The sequence below is a fragment of the Neofelis nebulosa genome, chromosome 7, assembly GCF_028018385.1.
Source record: "Neofelis nebulosa isolate mNeoNeb1 chromosome 7, mNeoNeb1.pri, whole genome shotgun sequence".
Taxonomy (NCBI): domain Eukaryota; kingdom Metazoa; phylum Chordata; class Mammalia; order Carnivora; family Felidae; genus Neofelis; species Neofelis nebulosa.
This window is the reverse complement of record NC_080788.1, coordinates 12,272,706-12,295,111: the sequence shown is the minus strand read 5'-3', so window position 1 is coordinate 12,295,111 and position 22,406 is coordinate 12,272,706. Positions and strand designations below refer to the sequence as shown.

The 22,406-nt window shown below is 39.5% G+C and overlaps 1 protein-coding gene across 6 annotated transcripts in view; it reads right to left on the bottom strand.

The window, feature by feature from the left end:
* The window catches only part of CHD2 (chromodomain helicase DNA binding protein 2), a 124,145-nt gene that overhangs the window by 67,827 nt on the left and 33,912 nt on the right, over nt 1–22,406 (bottom strand). For 4 of the 6 annotated variants that reach the window (XR_009263852.1, XM_058736694.1, XM_058736693.1 and 1 more), the window contains exons 6-16: nt 20,271–20,378; nt 17,684–17,824; nt 16,055–16,188; nt 14,746–14,971; nt 13,318–13,418; nt 12,297–12,341; nt 11,949–12,127; nt 9,610–9,734; nt 6,483–6,699; nt 4,189–4,278; nt 3,147–3,337 (exon numbers count right to left, since the gene is read on the bottom strand). Coding sequence is in view for 5 of the 6 variants with exons in the window: in XM_058736694.1 (XP_058592677.1) it covers nt 3,147–3,337; nt 4,189–4,278; nt 6,483–6,699; nt 9,610–9,734; nt 11,949–12,127; nt 12,297–12,341; nt 13,318–13,418; nt 14,746–14,971; nt 16,055–16,188; nt 17,684–17,824; nt 20,271–20,378 (1,557 nt within the window). In the remaining variant the exon portion in view is untranslated. Of the gene's footprint in view, nt 1–3,146; nt 3,338–4,188; nt 4,279–6,482; nt 6,700–9,605; nt 9,735–11,948; nt 12,128–12,296; nt 12,342–13,317; nt 13,419–14,745; nt 14,972–16,054; nt 16,189–17,683; nt 17,825–20,270; nt 20,379–22,406 lie in introns of those variants that run through there. The other 2 variants (XM_058736695.1, XM_058736697.1) reach the window with 2 other exon arrangements.

The window sequence follows — 22,406 nt, the reverse complement described above, 5'->3', positions numbered from 1 at the left end:
CTTTTATCACTGTCTTCTTGGGTTTACAACACAAGTAAGGAAATAAAAACGAAGCCATCCTGGAGAACAGTTGTTATATTTTACCAGAATTAAATTAGTATTAATCTAAAGAAGACCGGGATGAGATGCATACTAAAAACCCTAACAACCAGTAAGAAAATAACTTTTTAAAAAAAATCAGTTAACAGAAGAGTTAAAGTGGCACACTATAAAATACTTGTTGAGACAAAAAAGGCAGTAAAGGAGAAATAGAAAAGAGTAAGACATATTAGGGAGAAAAGTAAAATCGTAGACATAAATCCAACCATATCAATAATTACATTAAATGTGAATGAATTAAATTCTTCAAAAGGCAGAGACTCAATTAAAAAGGGAAGATCCAACTACATGTTGTCTACAAGAGACACATTTTTAAACTCATAAACAGCAATTGAAGTAAAAGGACAGAAACAGCATAACATGCAAACAGTTACCAAAAGACAGCTAAAGAGCTGTCACATCACACAAAATAGACTTAAGGAACAGGAAATATTACTAGAGATAAAGAGGGGCATTTCATGATAAAAAGATCAACACATCAGGAATAAAGAACAATTACAAGCATGCACAAACCTAACACCTGAACCCCTCAACATACACAAAGGAAAAAGTAACAGAACTGAAAGTAGCAGATCACTCAACAACTACAGTTAAATATTAAAATATTTCACTGTCAATAACAAAACTAGCCATGATGTCAGGAAAGGTATGTAAGACTTGAATAAGACTATTTATTAACTAAGTTGACTTAATGGACATTTACAGAACTCCACCTTATGAAAGCAGAGTATTATTCAAGTACACAAAGAACATTCTCCAAAACAGAAAACATACTAAACCATATAAAAAAAAAATTTTTTTAAGATTTATTCATTTTTTACAGAGACAGAGCATGAGTGGGGGAGGGGTAGAGAGAGAGAGGGAGACACAGTATCCGAAGCAGGCTCCAGGCTCCGAGCTGCCAACACAGAGCCCTACACGAGCTCGAACCCACGCACTGTGAGATCATGACCTGAGCCGAAGTCAGACGCTCAACCAACTGAGCCACCCAGGCACCCCAACATGCTAAACCATATATAAATAACAGTGAATTCATTTAAAACATGTTCTCTAAAACAAAATTCAATTACAAGTCATCTGGGAAAACCTAAATATTTCAAATTAACCAACACACTTTAAAAAACAAACAAACAAAAACCATGTAACAAAGAAAAAAACACAAAAGAAATTAGAAAATAGGTGAAACTGAGTAAAAACTTGGGCAAGAGATTTAAGCAGACATTTCACCAAAGATCCACAAAGGGCTAATGAACACATGAAAAGATGTTCAACATTTTTAGTCATTAAAGAAATGCAAGTAAAACCCACACTGAGATACCACTACGCTCCCACCAGAATGACTAGACTGATGACATACCAAGTATTGGTGTTGGTATAGAGAACTGGTAGGAATGGCAGATGGAAAGTAAATACCTACTTTCCAAACAACCCAGCAATTTCACTAAGTATCCAACCAAGATAAATAAAAACAAATAAATAAAATAATAAATAAATAAAAACAAACGTCCACACATAGACACAATAGCCCAAAACTGAAGCAACTCAAATGTCCATCAACTGGTGATACATGTAATGGAGTATTACTCCACTTTAAGAGAAAAAATAAATCTCTATGACACAGGTACGTCTCAAAAATATTATGCCAAATGAAACAAGCCAAAAACAAAAGATTACTTATTAGGATTCCATTTATATGACATTTCTAAAAAAGTTAAATCTAGAGATGAAAGCTGATTAGTGACTGCCTCAGACTAGACACAAAAGCAGACTTAACTACAGACAAGAGGGAACTTTCTGGGTGAAGAAACTATTCTAGAACTAGATTATGGTGATGGTTGCACCAATCCACAAAGTTACTGAAAAAAACGAATTGTATACTTACAATCATGTATTTTATGATATGTAAATTACATCTCAACAGTGTTTACAAAAAAGTTAACAACACATGGGGGAAGAGACCACTCATGTTTTTCATTATGCTATCCAAAATGCCTTGCTTAGTTTATGGCACATAGCAGGCACTCAAATATTTTGAGTTATAAAGAAAAAAAAATTGTGGAGCATTTCCCTGTCAATCTGACAACTCCTGACTAGTTACTGCATGCCAGATACTACTCCAGCCAATGTGGACCATTGAGGAATAAAGTAAACATGATCCTTGGTACTTCTGAATGCATAAATTTAATGACATGAGATGAACGAGGAAGAAAGGAAAGCAGTGAGGTACCACATAGAAAAAAAAACAGGGTAGGGTGATAAGCATGTCTGACAGGCTGTTGTAGGTTAGGTGGTCTGAGAAGAATCTGAAAGGAGGTGGTCATAAAGGCTCAGGCAAAAATGTTCCTGGCCATGTGAAGATGAGGAGGAAGACCATCCCAGATAAAGAGTGGCAGTGGCTTGGCAGGTTAAAGGTACGGAAAGCTGGCAGAACAGCTGGCCATTCTGGGATGGGATGGGAGGAATCAAGAGTACCATCGAGGTGCCACACTGGGCGGGGTCTCCCAAGGTAGGGCAACAAATTTAGGTTTCATTTCAAGCATCACTGAATACTGCTGGATAACTAAGTTTTATGAAACGTGTATACCATCTCCCCCATAAAAATCTTTTCAATAAAGACCTCTATGATTCTTTAGTAAATTACAGATCTGAGTAATAGCTAATGCTGATTGCTTCTGTTGTCACAGGTTTGGGTTTAAGATATTAACACCTGTCAGACTGAGTACCTTGTATACTTCATTTCAATTCTTGATTACCTTATAACAACAGTGAGAAGGTCTAACATTTCCTGTTTACCAATTACTTCCCCAAAGCATTAACAGATTCAAATGTCTTGTAGATAATAGGCTTTCCTCCTTGACATGCTGAATTCTGTGCCTCCTAACATTTATTATGGAACGTTTTACTAATTTTATTCCTGCAGCAGTTTAATGTTTTGCTGTTCCCAAATCATGCCATCTGTTTTCCCTAAGGTCTATTTTTAAAAAGTTAAAAAGCATTGGCATTTCAGACATTCTAGCATCTTTCGAAACACATAGGAAGGAGCTTACTTCTCCGGCATAATAAAGTGCAGCAAGGACCAGAGCTCTTTGAGGGAATTCTGCAGAGGGGTCCCCGTAATCAGGAGCCTATGGTGGGACTTGAAATCAATCAGAGTTTTATACAATAAAGAGTCATCATTCTTCAACCGATGGGCTTCATCCACTCCCAGAAAGGCCCAGTTAATACTGCCCAGCACAGTCTAAAGTAAAAACAAAACAGAACGAGCCACCAGGTCAGAAGGAAACCCAAAGTACTTTCAAGTGTTAATTATCTCTGTACAAATGCCATCACAAAGGTATACACAGAAACATTTGTTCTTCACGGACTTAAAATTGTATTAGGACTCTTCTGTTTAGTCTGTGTTTTGCCAGACTAGTGTCTACTCGAAGGAGCACACCACCATCCAAAAGGTTTTGGGGGAGACGGGGAATCTCTTATGCCACGTACTGCTGCATGCCCCACGGCAAGAACACAGAAATTGGTATGCTGGGCAAAAATGATACAGAAACAAAAACTGTGATTTTGCAGTCTCTCCTTAATTAAGATTCTCCTCTGCCTGTTCTCCACCCCAACCCTGAAGCACAGAAACAACAAAAGCCACCAAACTGAACTTATTTACACTTATCTCCAGTGGGACCACCTGCCACATACATTTCTTAGTAATTGTAGAAAAGAGAGGATCTGAAGAACTTCATTTTTACGTCCTCCTCACAGAGACCATTCACATCATCTGTTGTGGAGAAATTCCTTTACGATGATACGATGGGAAATGCCTGGGATGGCACTCAAGCCCAGGTTCCGATGGCTGACTAGAATCTCAGGTAAGTTACTGGCTTCAATACCCTTTCATCCTACTATTTAATTCAATTGGACTAAGCGATCTAAAGTCCCATTCAACTGTAAGGGTCTGATTTTTATTTATAAGCTCAGTATTCTTTGTGGATTTTTGTTTGTTCACTTGTCTGTTTTTAACTAAATAAAGAAAAGCAACATGGCAAGCGGGAAGCACAGAGCCCACCATTGGGACAAGTCACACTACAAATTACACACCTTATCTTTTAAGAGAATCTCATATGTTGTTATAAGTGCATTGAACTTCAGCCTTTTAGTCTGAGAATGAATCCATTCATATTCCCGTATCTAGAAGAGAAATCAGTAATTAAGATACAATTTCAACTTTTACCTTTCTTATCACCAGCAGTCTTGTGACAGATGCATAGAAACATGCCAAATAAAAAAACTGATTAGAATTTAATGAATATTTTATACATTCTAAATTGACTGAAGCAACCAAACTATAGAGCAGTAAAAGAATTAAAAGATCACTGAGCAGCAGAAACTTTACTGCCAGAACTCAAATAACCTATCACTTCCCACTGCCCCCATCCCAATACATCTGACAAAACTGACAAAAAAATGCATTCCATCTGCAGTTAAACCCTGGTGACTTGAACTGATCTAGCAACCTCCCAGAATGTGAATTTTCTTAAGGAATATTTTATTATTCTTTGCTCTTTGGTAGTGCAATACTTTTATTAACAAATAGAACAATTCCCAACCTCTGGCTTGGTCAGAAATTTCATTAATCTAGAGCAGAAAGATGTGGCCTCCAAGAAAAAGGAAAAGGAAGGTTACAGAATGAAAATGTAAAATGCATGAAAATAATGTTAATGTAAAGGAACACAAAAACTAACACATTCATACTTCAGTGTGACCGGACACGCAGCAGGCACAATGGCCCATCATACTGCAGTGTGACCGGGAGTCTGGCAGGCACATGGCCCATCATACTACAGTGTGATCGGCCGCCCAGCAGGCACGATGGCCCATAACAAGGCTCCTGTAGTTTGGCTGTCAAGTTGGGGACCGGGAAACAGGACAAGGAGTACGTGCAGGTAATCACCACCAAGTGGGAAGAGCAAAGAAAAGGAGTATGAGAGTCCACATAGAAAATTTCCCTGACTCGGGGCGCCTGAGTGGCTCAGTCAGTTGAGCATCCGATTCTGGCTCAGGTCATGATCTCACAGTTCGTGAGTTCGAGCCCTGCATTGGGCTCTGTGCTGACAGCTTGAAGCCCGGAGCCTGCTTCAGCTCCTGTGTCTCCCTCTCTCTCTGACCCTTCCCCCACTCGCACTCGGGTCTCTCTCTCTCTCTCTCAAAAATAAACTTCAAAAAAATTTAAGAAAAGAAAAGAAAATTTCCCTGACTCCACAATTTTCAGAGTTCACTTTGTCTTCACCTTTGAATGCAGTGCTTGAAGCCATTTTGCATCATCTAGGAAGTGTTTTCTTTTATAATGGTTAACAAATAGATTAGCAAAGCTAAGAACGGCTTAGAAACTCAAAATTAGAGCAGGGAAATCTGCAAATCTACCAGGTTTAGGTTAGACGACTTGAATGAAAATATTTAATAAAAGTAAGTTTCAATCGGTATAATATATAACATATCTCTCAAAAGTTTGAGAATTCCTGATGGCTTTCTCTTGGGATAAGCAATCTCCCAGAAACAGTTTTCTCTAACACACAGTAATGAAAGAGCAAAGGTCTGGGACCAGACACATCTCTGTCCCAACCCCAGCTCTGCCACTTTGTAGCTGGCCTGTGGACAAGTGTTAAACTCTGAGTCCTTTTCTTCCTCAGTCGGTTAGAAAGAATACCATCCACTATCATGAGGACTATCATGAGGATTACAGGTCATATACCTGTAAAAGGCACCCAGCACAGACAAGCTCTCACACACAACAGGTGCTTTTAAAAAAATTACTCATAATCAAGAAAAGAACCGCTAAACAGAGATCAACTCAAGCCTCTCTGTTCTAAGTTCCCTATGCTCAAGTTAAGGTTGAAAACAGACAAATAATTCTCATTTCTATAGCCCCAGCAAAGTCCATTGTCCTTTCTCATTATTCCTACCTTACTAAGTTATACAACCTCACCATTTTAAAAGGCTGGGAAACAAACTCTAAGAACTTGATCATTTTTAGTAGTATCTCTCTGTTCAAACAGCAAAAATAATATTAACATTCCACAGGGTATTAACTCCATCTTATAATCCATTATAAATAAAATAGTCTTAGAAATATGAGACAAAGAGAAGAAAAACTAAATACTGCAATCCAACTAAAACAAATTCCCATTCACATACTGCTATTGCTTTCCTTTAATATAGTAAGCATATTTTAAAGAATATGTGAGTTGCATTTTTGTGATACATAAATCTCCCAACAGTGGGGGCACATTACAGTGTCGGAATCATAATGTTACTAAAGACTATAATGGTTTTAGGTCAATTTCCAAAATACATTTATAACACAGATTCTATCCCAATTCTTTTTGTTTACACACCGTATTTCTGCTCATCAGGTCACCTATGTAAACCACTACGTTAATCTCTGGTGCCCAGATTTCAAACTCCCTCTGCCATGAGGTGAGGGTGGATAAAGGGACGACTATAAGAAAGGGGCCATACAGCTGGTGTTGGTGGAACAGGTAGGAGAGGAATGATATGGTCTGGATGGTCTTTCCTAGGCCCATTTCATCAGCAAGGATTACACTGTTACTTCTGCAGGAAGAGAAAAATAAAAACAAAACAAAACAAAACCATTAGTACGTGTACACACACACACACACACACACACACACAAACCAGCATGTGCACAAACAGCAAGGACACCAATGACTCCCAATTCACCAAGCAAGGCACTGGTTACCAGCCTCAACTGTATTTCCTTTGTAGTAGAAACTACAAAATAGCAGAACAAGTGATCTAAGTACAGTCAAGCTTTGGAAATACTTTAAGAGCTTATTCAGACTACGTTCTTTACCTTGCATTTTGTTCTTTTACATCTACCCCTTGTAACACAGAAGGCAGGTTTTGTTTTATGGGGATATCCAAGAACATGACCTTGGGCTCCACCTTTACAGAAAGCAGGGGGGCAAACTGGCTATCCCAACTGCTGGTGAACCCTACAGCCTGATGGCCACGTGCCTTTGCTCAAATCACCCACCCACTCCACTGCATGCCGCTGGGTTGTTTAATGCTACATACACTCCTCCCCAGGCCTATGTGCTGCAGATCTGGAGCTTGGTTTGTTGTTTTTTTTTTAATTTTTTTTTTTTAACGTTTATTTATTTTTGAGACAGAGACAGACAGAGCATGAACGGGGGAGGCGCAGAGAGAGAGGGAGACACAGAATCGGAAGCAGGCTCCAGGCTCTGAGCCATCAGCCCAGAGCCCGATGCGGGGCTTGAACTCACGGACCGTGAGATCGTGACCTGAGCTGAAGTCGGACGCTTAACCAACTGAGCCACCCAGGTGCCCCAGAAGCTTGTTTTAAATACAGCACAGTCTACAGCAGAGACAGGCTGCAAATCAGATTTCTGAATCCACCCTACACCTACCAAATCAGAACATCTGGGAAAGGGCTCAAAGAGCTGTACTTTTAACAGACACTTCTGGATATTCTGATGCAGGTGTATTCCTTGGACCACACTTTGAGAAACACTGCTCTAGGAGACAGTCTGGATATTTTAACAGGATATTAACAGGAGAGGATTGTTCAGCTAGAAGAAAAACACTTGAAGAAATGGCCAGAGTAGGAAAGTATGTTCAGGAAATAGAAAACAGCCCTTTTGGCAGGGAATGAGAAATATATACATGGCAAAAGGCTGCAAACATTAAGAGTTTCTAGAAAAATCAGGCGATTAAAGGTTTATACATGTATAACAAATGTTTAATCAATAACCCAGAAAGAACTAAAAATAATGGACAAATTACAAAGAACTGAACGGATTAGAAATACAAGACATTTAATTTACCAAGAAGAGACTGAATTTTTAAAAATACATTCCGTGTTCCACAGAATGGCTAGTTTTATGGGAAAAGAAAAGGACAAAGGCAAATATACTGGGGCAGGGGAGAAGGAAGAGGCCATACCTCTCTATAAATCTAAATCTAAATCTAAATCTAAATCTAAATCTCTATAATCTAAATCTCTATAATTTATGCACTATTCAGATATGTTATGTTCCTTTGTGTAATTTCCCTCCTATTTCTCTCACCTTTCCACGCTAGTAGGGAGGAAACAGGATTTTCTCCAACATTTCCTCTCCCTAACAAACTGCCATTGTTCATACACTGAAAGAGATTTGAATGGATTTCCCTGTTTTTCTAAAACTAGGCCAAAACAGCATATTACTTAATGTAAGGTTCCTGTGACTAGGGCCTAACAACTGTTTGGGTCCTCTTCAGCACACAGTGTGACAGTGATGTTCGTGACATGACTGCACATGACATCTTTGTGGCTAAGACCCTTCAAGTACAAAATGAGAGGGCTGGATCACACAACCTCTTGAGGTTCCACCTAGCTTTAGAACTATCTTCTAGGAAGATGAGATCTCCCTGTTCTCTGAAACAAAACCAGTTTTTACGCAATTTAGAATAGTCCTATCAGACTTACATCCTTAGTCACACAAACTGAAGCTCACCAAGGGCTCTAATGTTCATAACTGAATGCTAGATGCTGTATTAGATTTTACAGGACAAAGAATATAGGTAGTTTCATTGGGAAGCAGGCATTCTAAATGTACCTCTAACCAGAAACCACTTTTTGGCATTGAGAAAACCAGTTCACATGGTTTTATTTCCAGGCTGCAGTTCAATTCGGAAACAAGAATTTTTGCCTTACTGTAAAACACTGAAGCACTTAAGAATTGCATGTGGGGGAAGGAGTTTGTAGGTAAGCATTAAAGATCCTTCCCACACTGTATGCCCTGGGAGGACAGGGAAACTAGGTCTGTCGTGGTTCACTGTTAAAACTGTCCAGGCCTAGATGGGGCCTGACACATAGTAATCAGAGACTACTTAGATTTGCAACTGATCTGATGGACAACATCCATGAGTACTGCCTCCAAGCACCTTTAAACCTCAAATGCTTTCACTGTCACACCTTTCCTTTTCAAAATTAAGGTGGTTTTGTTACAAAAAGTAAGGACAATTTTATAGGTTCAACCATCAGAGACCTTCCTCTACATGGGATAGTATGTACAGCAACCTTAGGAGGGAGGGGGGTGTTTCACACTATTCTTCAGCACTACCACAAGAAATGAAGGGAAAGGTTTCCCTGGCCTAGAAGGAAAATGAATGGAAAACAGACATCTTCTTTCTTCCCGAGAAAAATGACTTCCACATCACAGATGTGGGCAAATTAACTTGCTACTTATATTCACACTCATAAACAACATGTTATGACATAGGTTTCTGGCTAGGACAAATTATCCCCAAATAACTAATTAACAAAGTATTCTTTACTTCAGATTAAAATGGTATTACACATACATATGAACTCCTACCAAAGCCTTCTCTCAATCACATATTTTTGTTTCTATAATACACAACAGAAATAATTATTTGCACTTAAAAATAAAGAAGCCAAAAACGGTACAGAGAATTTCAAACCTATTTTCTACCTACTTGCACCAGGAATGAGCAAGCCAGTTGAGACCTTCTAGCTGATAATCACGAAGCTCCAGATTCTCCCCTCCTAAATATGCTGGCTGTTTCTTTAAAGCCACAAATCGTGGTCTCTGCTTCAAGGCCTGAAAGACAAAAAAATTCACAAAGCCCACGTCTGAAAAAGACTTTCTTCCTATTCCCATGTTAAAATGCTACCTATGATTTATGTGCTCTGAACTAAAGCACAGAAGTTTACATTGCACATCTGAATCACCAACCTCACCTACCCCACCGCACCCACACCTCCTTTCATTGAGGTCTGTACTCCCAAAGCCAGATGTATCCTGAAATAGTCTTTGGTTAACGTGCTCCTGTCCTGAAGTCAGTCTGTGAACATCCTTACACAGCACTAATTTTACATCATCTCTATCATATGGCAGGGAGTGCTCCATTTTCATCTTTATAATCGCATTTAAACAGTACAAAACAAGACCACTGGGAAAGTCTGTATATGCCAAACACAGCAGAAGGTCACCATGAGAACATCTAAAAATTCCAAAATGCCAAACCCCTGACCTTGAACCCCCCAAGTGTGTGAGTTTGGTTTTCTAAAGGAAAGGATGTGAAGAACAGCAGTCTTGTAAGGTCATGTCTCTATGCTTCGCACAGTACAAAATGTGGATTCTGTGACTAATCCATCTGGGAAACAATGTAATACAAGTTACATAAATTTCATTACTGTGACTTTTCAAAGTCTAAAACGCTCGTCCATATTGTGAATTTACAGAAAAACTTCATTTAGGAATGCTTCCCAAAGTTCTTTGGCCACAAAGTCTTTTCATAGCGAGCATTTCTCTGAAGATTAGGGCTCTATGGCATCAGCACCCTATTACATGATGTACCGCCCTAACAGTGTATTTGGTTAAGGTGATTACTGACCATCTCACCTCTCCTCTGTGAGCACCCAGCAGTGAACAGAATCTGACTCCTCACACTCAGCCACCAAGCCCCACGTCCACTTCTGCCACGGCTCCCCCAGAGCTTCCTCCCCTCCAATCCTTGCATCCCACAGTGACTTCCCTTGTCCACACACTGTGGTTCCCTCACGGACTTCCAGGGCATGTTTCTGGCTGGACCTTCTGGCTTTCGTAACTACACACTGCCATTACATGAAGTTTTCCAAATACAACACTGTTTCCATCATGCTGCTCTCTCTCAGGGAGGTAGGCGTGTCCATACCCACCAGATAAAGCCAGCATTACCCTCCAAGGTATTCAAGACATGCACACTCGGACCTAAGTGCACTTGCCAATAACACCTTCCTCTCTTCCAGCCCCAAGACCATCTTTCTCCTGATGCCTTTCAGGGGAGGGCAATAACCTGGGCCCCCTTCCATCTGTCTATCCAGCACCAACCCATTCTTCAAGAACCAGGGCAATTCAAGTAGTGCAATCTCTTTAACCCTTTAAACCTCCTCATGGACTACTGGAGCTCAGTGACTCCTGCCTCTGTATTTCTCTGACCACAGTTCGTTTTTACACTCACTGCCCCCTCAAATACACACTGCATTCCACAGATGGAGGTCTGGTGCCATGAACTGGACGTCAACTCCTCAGAGACAGAGCCCATGTCTTACACAGACTTCTTCTGCCAAGGACCCAAGCACACCATTTTACATGTGGAATGAATTCCAAAAAAGGGAAAGGATTTATGCAAACAATCAAGCAAATAAAAAGCCTATATGTTTAGTTTCTAACTTAGAATTCAGAGCTTCTCCCCTTTCCCATCACATTTCTTTATTTTATTTAAGTTTATTTATTTTGAGAGAGAGTGAGAGAGAGAGAGAGAATGTATGAGCTGGGGTGATTGAGGGGCAGAGACAGGGAGAGAGAGAAAATCCCAAATAGGCTCCGTGCTATCAGCGCAGAGCCTGACACAGGGCTTGGACTCACAAACCATGAGATCATGACCTGAGCTGAAATCAGATGCTCAACCAACTGAACCACCAGTCGCTCAACCATCAGTCACTCAACCGACTGAACCGCCCAGGCGCCCCACCATACAATGTCACGTCTCTTTAAAGTGCTTAAATTCTTTCAAATATTCTGCACAATATCTCTAATTAGACATATCCAGTTCCATGAATTTTAAGATTAAAGAGGTCAGCGAAGCCATTATACAATTCATCTTCTTCTGTTTTAATATTTTCCTTTGATGTCAAGGTTAATTCATCTTTCACATCAAAATGGAAATTATCATTTACTTTTGTACATTTTCTCTTCCCAATATCTATGTGATCAACCCTTCCCACCAACACATCTTTCCCCCGAAAAACCAAAAGCCAGCCATCACCACACCTTGCATTCTCTCGTCGGGATGGTTTTTGAGTTGTTCCGACTATGGAAGCTGTCAATACAGCTCTGGAACTTCTTTCCAATCAAGGCTTCATCTTCCCAGCTGCACTCTGAATAGGGCAGTCCCATCCATTTGCATAGATATTCAGGTTCATTTGAAGGTGCTGGCTTCCGACTGTGAGCTGTTTGGTATACAAAAATTAGTAGATTAGCAACTGTCAATCAAAGAAGGGGAGTGTCACTGTTTTACACATGACCATTGAAACACCAAGTGGCAAAACTAAATACACTGCAAAACCTGAACTGCTCTTAGATGCTCACTAACATTTGTTAACCAAATCTTTTGCTTACCTGGAAAATCTGATTGACCCAATGTAGATTTGCTTGTCTTCACGGCTACACAAATGGAAAATACGACAGAAAAGTTATCACTATAATCAAGGAAAGAATGACATTTTAGGTCCTATGAATAAGAATACAAATATACTCTATAATCTGACATCATTTAAAAAAAAAAAAAAGGAACACCTGTCTTGCTCTCACAGCCCTGAGTAGCTACAACCCCATTTCTGTTCCCCTTTACAACAAAACTCCCCAGGAGAGTTGTTTTCACTCCCGGTGTCCCCCTCATTCTCTCTTGAAGCCACCCCAATCAGGCCTCATCCCCACCACTCCACAGATCCTGAACCAGCCCAAGTTCAAGGATCAAGTCTCAGTCCTCCTTCCCCCCAGAGCATCATGCTCTCAGCCCCCCTCCTCTCTCACCAGACTTTCTTTCTCTTCTCCTATGGCTTCTCCCTAACTTCCAAAACCTGGAATGCTCTCAAACTTCCTAGTCTCACGAGGTATACTATTTCTGATAATCTCAGTAAATCTTAGGCTTTAAATACTATCTACATACTGATAAATTCCCAAATATAAATCTCCAGCGCAGACTGAGAGTTCTAAACTCCAAGCTCACATATGCTACATACAACCTTCACGATACTCCCCAATTAGTCAACCAAGAAGAATAGCAAACTTACAAATATCAAACCCAGCTCTTGATTTCCACTCCAAGCCAGTTCTTCCCTTAGCCTTTCCATTTCAGTAAATGGTACCTCTGTTCTCCTATTTGCCTGGGTCATAAGTCTTGGCATCGTACTTGACACCGCCTTCTCTCATCTCCCACGTCCAAATTTACCAGCAAATCTTGTTAACTCTTCCTTCAAAATCAATCTAGATAGCCGTGTATTCTCTTGCCTTTTTTCCCCTACATCTATTCTCTACAAGTAAGTCTACAAAGTGCATTTTTAAATTTACAATACCCCAAAACCAAAAGCCATTATTTGCGGACCTCAAACACTGCTAAAATAAGTTTCCATGTGCTCACCGATTATTCTTTCGACTATCTGATACTGTTTGTTCAACTCTGAGGCCAGCTCTTGTTGGCAGTTGAAATATTCCACATCTTCAGGAGAGACTTTTCCTAACCTAGACAGAAGAAAAGAAAAATACATTCCAATTAGATTTGGGAGATCCATACAAATCTATCAAAGCAAAGTCTAAGAAGAGCAAAGGAAACTGAGCCTTTACTTCCATCTGTCCCTTTAGCAATCCTTTACTAGTAATTAAGCCAGAGATTTTACAAAAAAACATACACTTTTAGGAAACCTTAGACTCATAAAACATACCAATTGTTCCTTCTTTATAAAGAAACCTAAAAATAATTACTTTGTGTAATAAATTCCAATATCTAAACAGAATAGGACCATAAAACTGTCTTCCAGATTTAAAAGGAAACATGCCTTCTTCATATAGGTATGTGTTCTGGGAGAGATTAAATGTAGCTTTTACACAAAGCTAGTTATTCTTTGGACTAAAATTCTATAGAAGGACAATACTGGCAAGCTGAAATGAACTATTACTGTACTTCCGAGGATTTTAAATTTGTAATTGCTTTACAACCGACCCCATTCTTAGGGATACCTAAAGGAAAAATAAGTGATTTACTGAAGGAGCACATGGTGCACAGTAGTAAAATTGGGAATTAGAACCCATCTGGCCCTATTTCTAACACAAAATAACCTGATCACATTACACTGGCAGGTGGGTCTTCAGGGTTGAACCTGATACCTCTAATTAGTCACTTTAGGTCTGTGGGTGCTATAGGCCCCACATATTTCTCATATGCAACTTAACCACCTTCAAAGTTGTAAGTAAATTAAACTAAAAACAATGGTCTATCAGAGCTTCAGGAGTTCATCTGTTTCAGTCACATCATTTCTGCAAATCGTGAAAACCGAGATTAGTGGTAAGTGTACTGTAACCCAGACAGTTCTGGAATATTAACTCCTGACATCTAAGCCACCCCAGCGTAATCATAGGAAAATGACAGGGTGCCTAAGACTTAGCTCTGGATTTGGGCTGCCAGAACTCCAATCCTGGGACCTCCCGGAAAAGTTGCCTTGTGCCTCACTCTCCCTATCCACAAAATGTGTACAATGGTACAATGTGTGTACATTTGTACAATGGGTACAAATCTCATGGGCTTATCATGAGGATAAAAAACACTGGGTGTGCAAATGCTCCATAAGCTACTTATTATTATTATCAAACTCTGCAAAATTGGTGGCCGTATACAAAAACATATATATATAGTGTCTTCAGGTCACAATTTTATAAAATGGAATTGTGACCAGCTCTGTGTTCAGATAATTAAGGCAAAATCTGAGTTCCTAGACAGCTATGTGCTCCACACATTCTTTAAAAACCTTCCTTCCCTCAAGGCTGCAAATATACCATTGCTTGAAAAATGTACCATTGCTTGATTTCATCCTCTTTCTTCTTGAAGTTCTCTAATTTTTTTAGACCCTTCACTTTCTGCTGTTGTAAGGATTCTTCACTCTCCCATGTGCTGTGGATGTAAGACCAACCCTTCCACTTGATGAGGTACTGGACTTCACCCTCATCCTTTTCAGTGTCAAAGTCGCCACTTGGGTCTCCATTAGCTTCAATCGCATATACAGTAGTAGAAGCTCCCGTAGCTGCAAAAGGATTCAGGTAAACATTTAAAAGTATATTAAATCAGACCCTGAAAAGGCTTCCTGAGTACACATTCAGCTAAAGAATCTCTTTTTGGATGAAGCATCAAAATCCTGTTGACTGAAAAATAAGCAGAAATTCACAAACAATACAGGGATGAACAAGATTCGTAATTTCAAATATTGTCAAAACGCAAACCCAATTTCTACACTTTAAAATGTTTTCCAAAATATGTTGGTGAAATCAAAGAAATCCTTGTGTCTAAACACAAGAGAAATGGAAGAGTAACACCCTTCTGGTTTGGTCCCTACTAACTCAGAAAACAAATCTGTCTCTCCAAGAATACTAAGAAATAGGGGCGCCTGGGTGGCTCAGTCAGTTGAGTGTCCAACTTCAACTCAGGCCATGATCTCATGGCTCATGAGTTCAAACCCCATGTCAGGCTCTGTGCTGACAGCTCAGAGCCTGGAGCCTACATCGGATTCTGTGTTTCCCTCTCTCTCTCTGTTCCTCCCCTGCTCGCATTCTGTCTCTGTCTCTCAAAAATGAATAAACGTTAAAAAAAAAAAAAAGAAGAAAGAAAGAAAGAAAGAAAGATCCCCCCACCATCCCACACCAATTACCCATCCACCCAAAGTTCTGTGTTAACTCTTAACCAAAAGTGAGGCTGGATGGAAACAAAAAAGAAAAAAGAATTAAGCAGTATTTTGATATTTTCTATATGGAAAGGTTAAAGAAACTAAGTTATAAGACACCTCAAGTTAGATATAAAAAAATCTTCATTCCCTATCACCCAGGAGATTCAGAAACACCTAATTAAAGGTAAATTTGTCTCAGGTTTATAAACCAGAATATCTGCGACATCACTGCTTTTTAAGCTATAAACACATCTTAAGTTTCAAGTCTCAAAGACATATCGGACACATCCCTACATCCTCTGCAATGAAACATGACATTATGCCAGAACAACTTCCACATTTCACGACCACTGTGAGCATGGACTGAAATTCTTCATTTGAGAGCTGAAATACAGAAGATTTAGGCCTGAGTAGGTAAGACATAATTTGCTCCCCACAGAGACATACCTCCTTTCTTTCCCAGCCTTGAGTCTAAGACCTTCTCAATAGTTTCACTGTTGTCCTGCTGTTCATCGGCTCCTTCTCCGGTCATTTCGATGAGGTCGTCAGAGTCAGTCTCAAAGTCGTCATCTTCCTTATAGCTGCGTGAGAAATAGTGCTGGATAAATGAGAGACTACCTTTCCAGAATTAAAGACCAAATACAATGACGTTCAAGAACCATATCCTTTTGGCTCCAGCATGTTGTTTTAAGATCAGCCACAGATAAAGTGGGCTCAAAGTACCTGTTTTCTCCTACTTAAGTATTAATGCATGTTCATGGAGAACTGTAGGAAGGCTTACAGTTCAAAATAAAAACAGACTACTGTTTGTAGTGATTTGTGTAAGCAAGATACAGAAAACTACAAGGACATGCCTATGCTTTTGTTTTTCAACAGGAGGTTACTATGTAAACAAGGAAACTACAAAGAAAACATATACTGAATGAAAAAACAGCTACTGTTTCATTAAGCAAAAAGGAAACACTATTTCTAAGATGAAATGTTTCAACCCTGTATTTTGTCTGATAATAAGAATATGAAATTTAAGTATCCTCAAACTGTTGAAAACTTCAACAAACATACTTCCTGGTAATGAAATATCAAAATGTAACCTTTCACAATGTAACCTTTCACTGTATATAAACAACAAATGGTTTGGGAGTCACACGAGAAAAACACAATCCTGGATGTACAAGAGCTGCAGGAGGAAAACGTACACTTTGGCATATTCAGCACATTATCCAAGCCTTTGAATCATTAACTAGACACACTGGACAGGTTAATATCTCCAGGACTTAGTTTCACTATCTCTCAGTAGACCAAAAGAAACCTGTGTATCCTCTGAAAGAAAATGAAATATCCTTGGACTCATATAAAGTAAAATACTGATGTCTGCATGTTTCTATTCCTTTATTTAATTTTCTATTAATACTCCATATCCTATTAGTAAGCTTAATAAAATTACACCCAAATACCAGTACATAAAGTGATCCTCAGAAGAATCTGTCTGATTGAAAGAGCAATTTAGAAGTGAGAATATAATCCAAACATCTTTCCTTAAAAAGGGTGACAGTTATCACTGACTAACCCACCTCAATAGAACATCAACACTAAGTGCTTTTCTTTACAGGAATGAAGGCCAGAAATGAACCACTGCTATTCCTTCCATATTCCCACTGGCCAACATCATTCTTTTTTGCAAGAAATTTCTAAACACAACCTCAGGACACAGGTCATTATTTTTGCCTATCAAAATCCAAAATTTTGCAAAATCCTGGTGGCACCTGGGTGGCTCAGTCAGTTGAGCATCGGACTCTTGGTTTTGGCTCAGGCCATGATCTCAGTTTGTGGGTATGAGCTCCACAATGGGCTCCACACTTACGGCACAGGGCCTTCCTGGGCTTCTGTCTCTCTGCCCCCTACCCTGCCACCACCAACTCATGCTCTCAAGTGTGTGCACACAAGCACTCTCTCTCTCTCTCTGTGTCAAAATAAACTTAAAAAAAAAAAAAAATGCAGAATCGTGGACTCACCTGAACCAAGTTCTACCCAACTATCACCCTCACACTAATGAAACACTTCTGGGGCACAACCTACCTAACATTTTTAGCTGCTCTGCGACGAGTCTGCCTTTTAGGAGCTTCATCATCTTCATCATCGTCATCAGAAGAATCTTGCCTTTTTCTCTTTCCACGCTGAGTCTTGGGTTGCTTTTTAACACGAGGTTTGGGCACTGTTCTAAAATGAGAAGAGAAAAAAGGGCAAAGTTTTTATTCTATCACTTGGTGTCTATTTCAAATCTATAATTTCCCAGAGCCACAATACATATATAGGATTAACCTGGGGAATGTCAGAAATGTATATTCCTGAGTCCCATTTGCTAAGATTCTAATCAACTAGAAATCTGCATTTTCAACACAAAAGTAATTGTAATACTGATAATCCTCAAACACATATAGGAGATTCAGTGAATTCTGAGGCAATGGTTCTCAACTACTCCTCAGGGTTACCTGACATAAAAATATACATGCAACATGTTACTGATGGTACTTCTTTGGCAGACAACTTGGAAATATCTATCAAACTTAGAAATGTCAACATTTTTCATTTCTGGGAGTTGATCTTACAGATATACACTGATACAGGCACAATAAGGTATTCACTGTAGTATTATTTGCAATTAACAAAAGACTAGGAAAACTCTAAATCTTCATCAACTTGGAATCAGTTCACTCAACAGAATAACTAGGTAGGCATTAAAAAAACAAAAAACAAAAAAACTTTTCCATGTACTGATATGAGAAGATTTCCAAGATAACTAAAGAAAGACGCAGGGGTGCCTGGGTGGCTCAGTCAGTTAAGCATCCAACTTTGGCTCAGGTCATGATCTCACAGTTCGTGAGTTCGAGCCCCGCATCGGGCTGTGTGCTAACAGCTCAGACCCTGGAGCTTGCTTCAGATTCTGTGTCTCCCCCTCTCTCTACCCCTCCCCTGTTCACATTCTGTGTCTCTCTGTCTCTCAATAATAAATAAATGTTAAACTATATATATATATATATATATATATATATATATATATATATATATATATATATTTTAAATGCAGAAGAAGATGCATGAAATGCTATCTGCATAAAAGGAGCAAAAGACAAAAAATAACTACACGCATAATAGTGTGTGTGACATGTACAAAACATATCTGAAAGACTACCTGAGAAACCACACCCTGCCACACAGACTAAGGAGATGGCCACCCAAGGGAACTCACACACAGCCAGGACGGAGAACCACAGCCTAGGCACTCCCGTAAGGAAATCCCGAAATACTCTACCAGTGGTAAAAAGGTGAAAACAGGAGAAAGAGACAGATGGAAACTCACAATCTTATCTGTTTCTCTCACACCTTCCATAAGCAACACTACAGAGAGATGACAACTCTAGAAGAAAAAGCTGAAGTGGCTTTCCAGTCCTGTGACCAAACTAAGTTGACAAATTTCCCTGCCAGCGTGGTGGGCCAGTGTAGTGTCCTAACTCAGAGGCAGGCAAATGTTGGCTGCAAAAGTCCAGAGCACAACTGTTGGCATTCCCAGACAAGACGCAAAATTGAGGCCACTATGCAGGCACTTACTTAACGAGAAAAAATAAATTTTCACATAATTTTTACTGACAAAACTCAAAATGAAATAATAATCACAGGATTTATGGGATACACATCTAATGATAAGAACTGAATTCTTTTTGAAGGGATAACATTTCACGGAACTGAGGTTCAAATTTAGTGTTGCCTATCATCAAACTATAAATGTTTATCTCTAAATGCTATACTTAGCTCACAGGCCATCCAGAAATAGGTGATTGAGTGGGATGTGGTCCAAAGGCAACAGCCTGTCAACCCCCATCCTAAGCAATACTGCAAGGAGGAAAATTCCCCTGAGATCTCTGCCTCCTGCCCTCCTTTCCCCAACATGAGTACCTTACATTGCCAGCCAGCTAATGAAATTACCAAAGTTTCAGGGCACCTGGGTGGCTCGGATCACTTAAGCATCCAACTCTTGATTTTGTCTCAGGTCATGGTCTCATGGTTTGTGAGATCAAGCCCCACATCAGGCTCTGTGCTGACACCACGGAGCCTGCTTGGAATTCTCTCTCTCCCTCCTTCTCTGCCCATCGCCCCACCTCTCAAAACAAATAAACATTTTTTTTTTTTTAATTACCAAAGTTCCCTGCGACCTCGGCCTACTTCTTTCCCTGCATAATCAGATTCTCTGCTTAATGTCAGATTCTAAGAACAAGGTAAGAAACAGTGAAGCATGCTTTCAACCAAACAGTGTTTTAAAGTTAGGAATTAGTTCTTCCCCCAAAAAGCCTGCATACTGCTCCAATACACAGGGAGCTTTTTTTAAAAGCAGAAGATACGTTCACCCCTCGGAACTAGTAAGTCGGGGAGTAAGAAACAGAAGCTTCGCTCTACGCGACACACCATGCAAACACCCACAGTCAAATGCAAGCATCCTCATCACCTAATCACTTGCTAACGAGGAAGCCTAGCAAGAAGTGAGCCCGAGACTTCCCAAAGCCCCGAATCACAGCACACTGTAGGCCATCATTCTACCACTGTACCATCCTTCTCAAACTAACACAAACTAAGCTCCACCAGAAGCAGAGAGTTCAAGCAAACACTGCACCTTCTGGGGACAGGTCTTCTGGCTTTCACTTTTTTCTGCTCTGGTTCGCTCTCTGCACTGGTGCCTTGTTCCTGTTCATCTTCTGAGGGCTCCCGTTTCCATTTTTCTCTGTGATCAAAAGCAAAGCAAAATGATTTTTTTCTAAATGAACTCCTCAGGATTGTTTAGTTTGAAGAATCTGACAGGACCAATTTCAACAGGATTCTCCAAAAGGCAGAACATGTATATTTTAGGTATTATGGCTAAAAAAGGTTTATTCTAGCTCTATTTAAACTCTGGCTATGTTCCTTCCTAGACTGTGTAATATCTATGCCTATTTTTTCTCTGGTGACAAAAATAAATGAAAATGGAAATGAAGAAAGTATTTTTTAAACTATTCTGGGAAAAAAAAAAAAAAGCTGTTAAATCTCTTCTACTCTATTTTTATTTACCACTACCATTGAACAGATTGAAGTCGTAATATATACTAGACCAGTGGTTCTCAAATGTAAGATGATCAGAACCACCTGAAGAACTTGTTAAAACAAATTTCTGGACAAGTGCCAGTTTCTGATTTAGCAGGTCTAATATGAAGCCTAAAAATGTTTATCTTAACAAATTCACAGATGATGTAAATCTTAATAAATTCTAATACTGGTTAGAAACTTCTTTTAAAACTACTATAATACTAGACATGCTAACATCTTTAAAATATATTCGATAAAAGTCCCTAAAATTATTTTTAATTTTACTACCTACCACTTACTAAATAATCTATTCAGCCAAAGATGTAGTTCTCAATAATTATTAGATACAGTAGGTGTTCCTTTGCTCCTTGAGATCTTAGAAGGCTTTAAAGAGCCGTACCTTATAGCTCTCTCCTACCACCCCAAAGAGTTTTTGAGGTTTAAAGACCAAACGTGGGACTTAGCTCATTTCTAGGGAAGGAGAGAACACATAATAATCACTGAGCATGAAATATCTAGGAAAAAAAAAAAAACAACTCACAGGCAAGTATCTGAGGTTTTATAAAACAACTACCACTGTGCCTCTGGGTCTATGCATAGGAAATAAGATTATGCTGAAGACAACTGTCACAGAATCAAAGTCAAGTAGTCAATATTCTTCATGGGAGAATAGGTCAAAGGAATAGCAGGAGCTTTACTGCAAGAAGGTGGCTTATCTACAGATTCCTAAGAATCTTCCTAAAAAGTCCAGGAACCACCCTACTTCAGGAAGCATGAAAAGGCAGTACAGCACTTTTATGTACATTACTCAAGTTCTACTAGCACTACTGGTTTCATATCGGTTTCCCTTAGAGTAAGTGACTGCTTCCAGGAGGCAGGGCCACTTGTCTTCATCTTTGTACCAGAGTTCAGCACAAAGGCAAGCAAATGGAGCTACTTCTTTGTTGAGGAAAGAAATAATTAAAGAATGAACCATATCAGCCTAACAAACAGGTAGAGTACTTTTCTTTTGGACACAGACTGCTGAGACACTAAGGCCTATTAATATTGCATAATATCCTTGCGGGTCCCTTTTTAAACAAAGAATTCCTTATATCTAACTAAACTCTAGGCATGTTAGTCCCCCTCCCTAGAACCTAGCACAACAAATGTTTGCTAAGGAACCAAACGAATAGATGGGGACGGCCAGGAAGGAAGAAAGAAGATGTCTCCAGGCACTAGAAGATTGGCACATGAGACTGCAGTCTCCTTTGGGAGAACAGTTTGGCTCTCAGAAGGGACACACATACTCAAACTGGAGAGAAGTGGTTTCACAGTTAACAAGCTTGAAAGAACATGAACAATAAAGATGTGAGGGAGAGCAGATCAGATGAGAAAGATGCACAAATATTAGTTGTAATTTACGGAACTCCACAGGAATTAAGAATCTAAATCAGGGCACTTAATGAGGTCCACTTCTATGACTTTATGCAACTAAGGTGGCAGTAAACGGACAGAATCAGTGTTGAGGCTAGAGTCCTCCAGTTAAATTGGAGGTCTACAGACTTATGGACAGCCAGGAAGATTCAGAAACTTCTAGTATGAGAATGCACAAAAACTGAGCAAATCAACTGGTCCAAAGTCCGCCTCCTAAAGAAGGAAACTAAAACCCAGTGAGAACACGGTGTTTGGCATTACATGTCAAACCTAC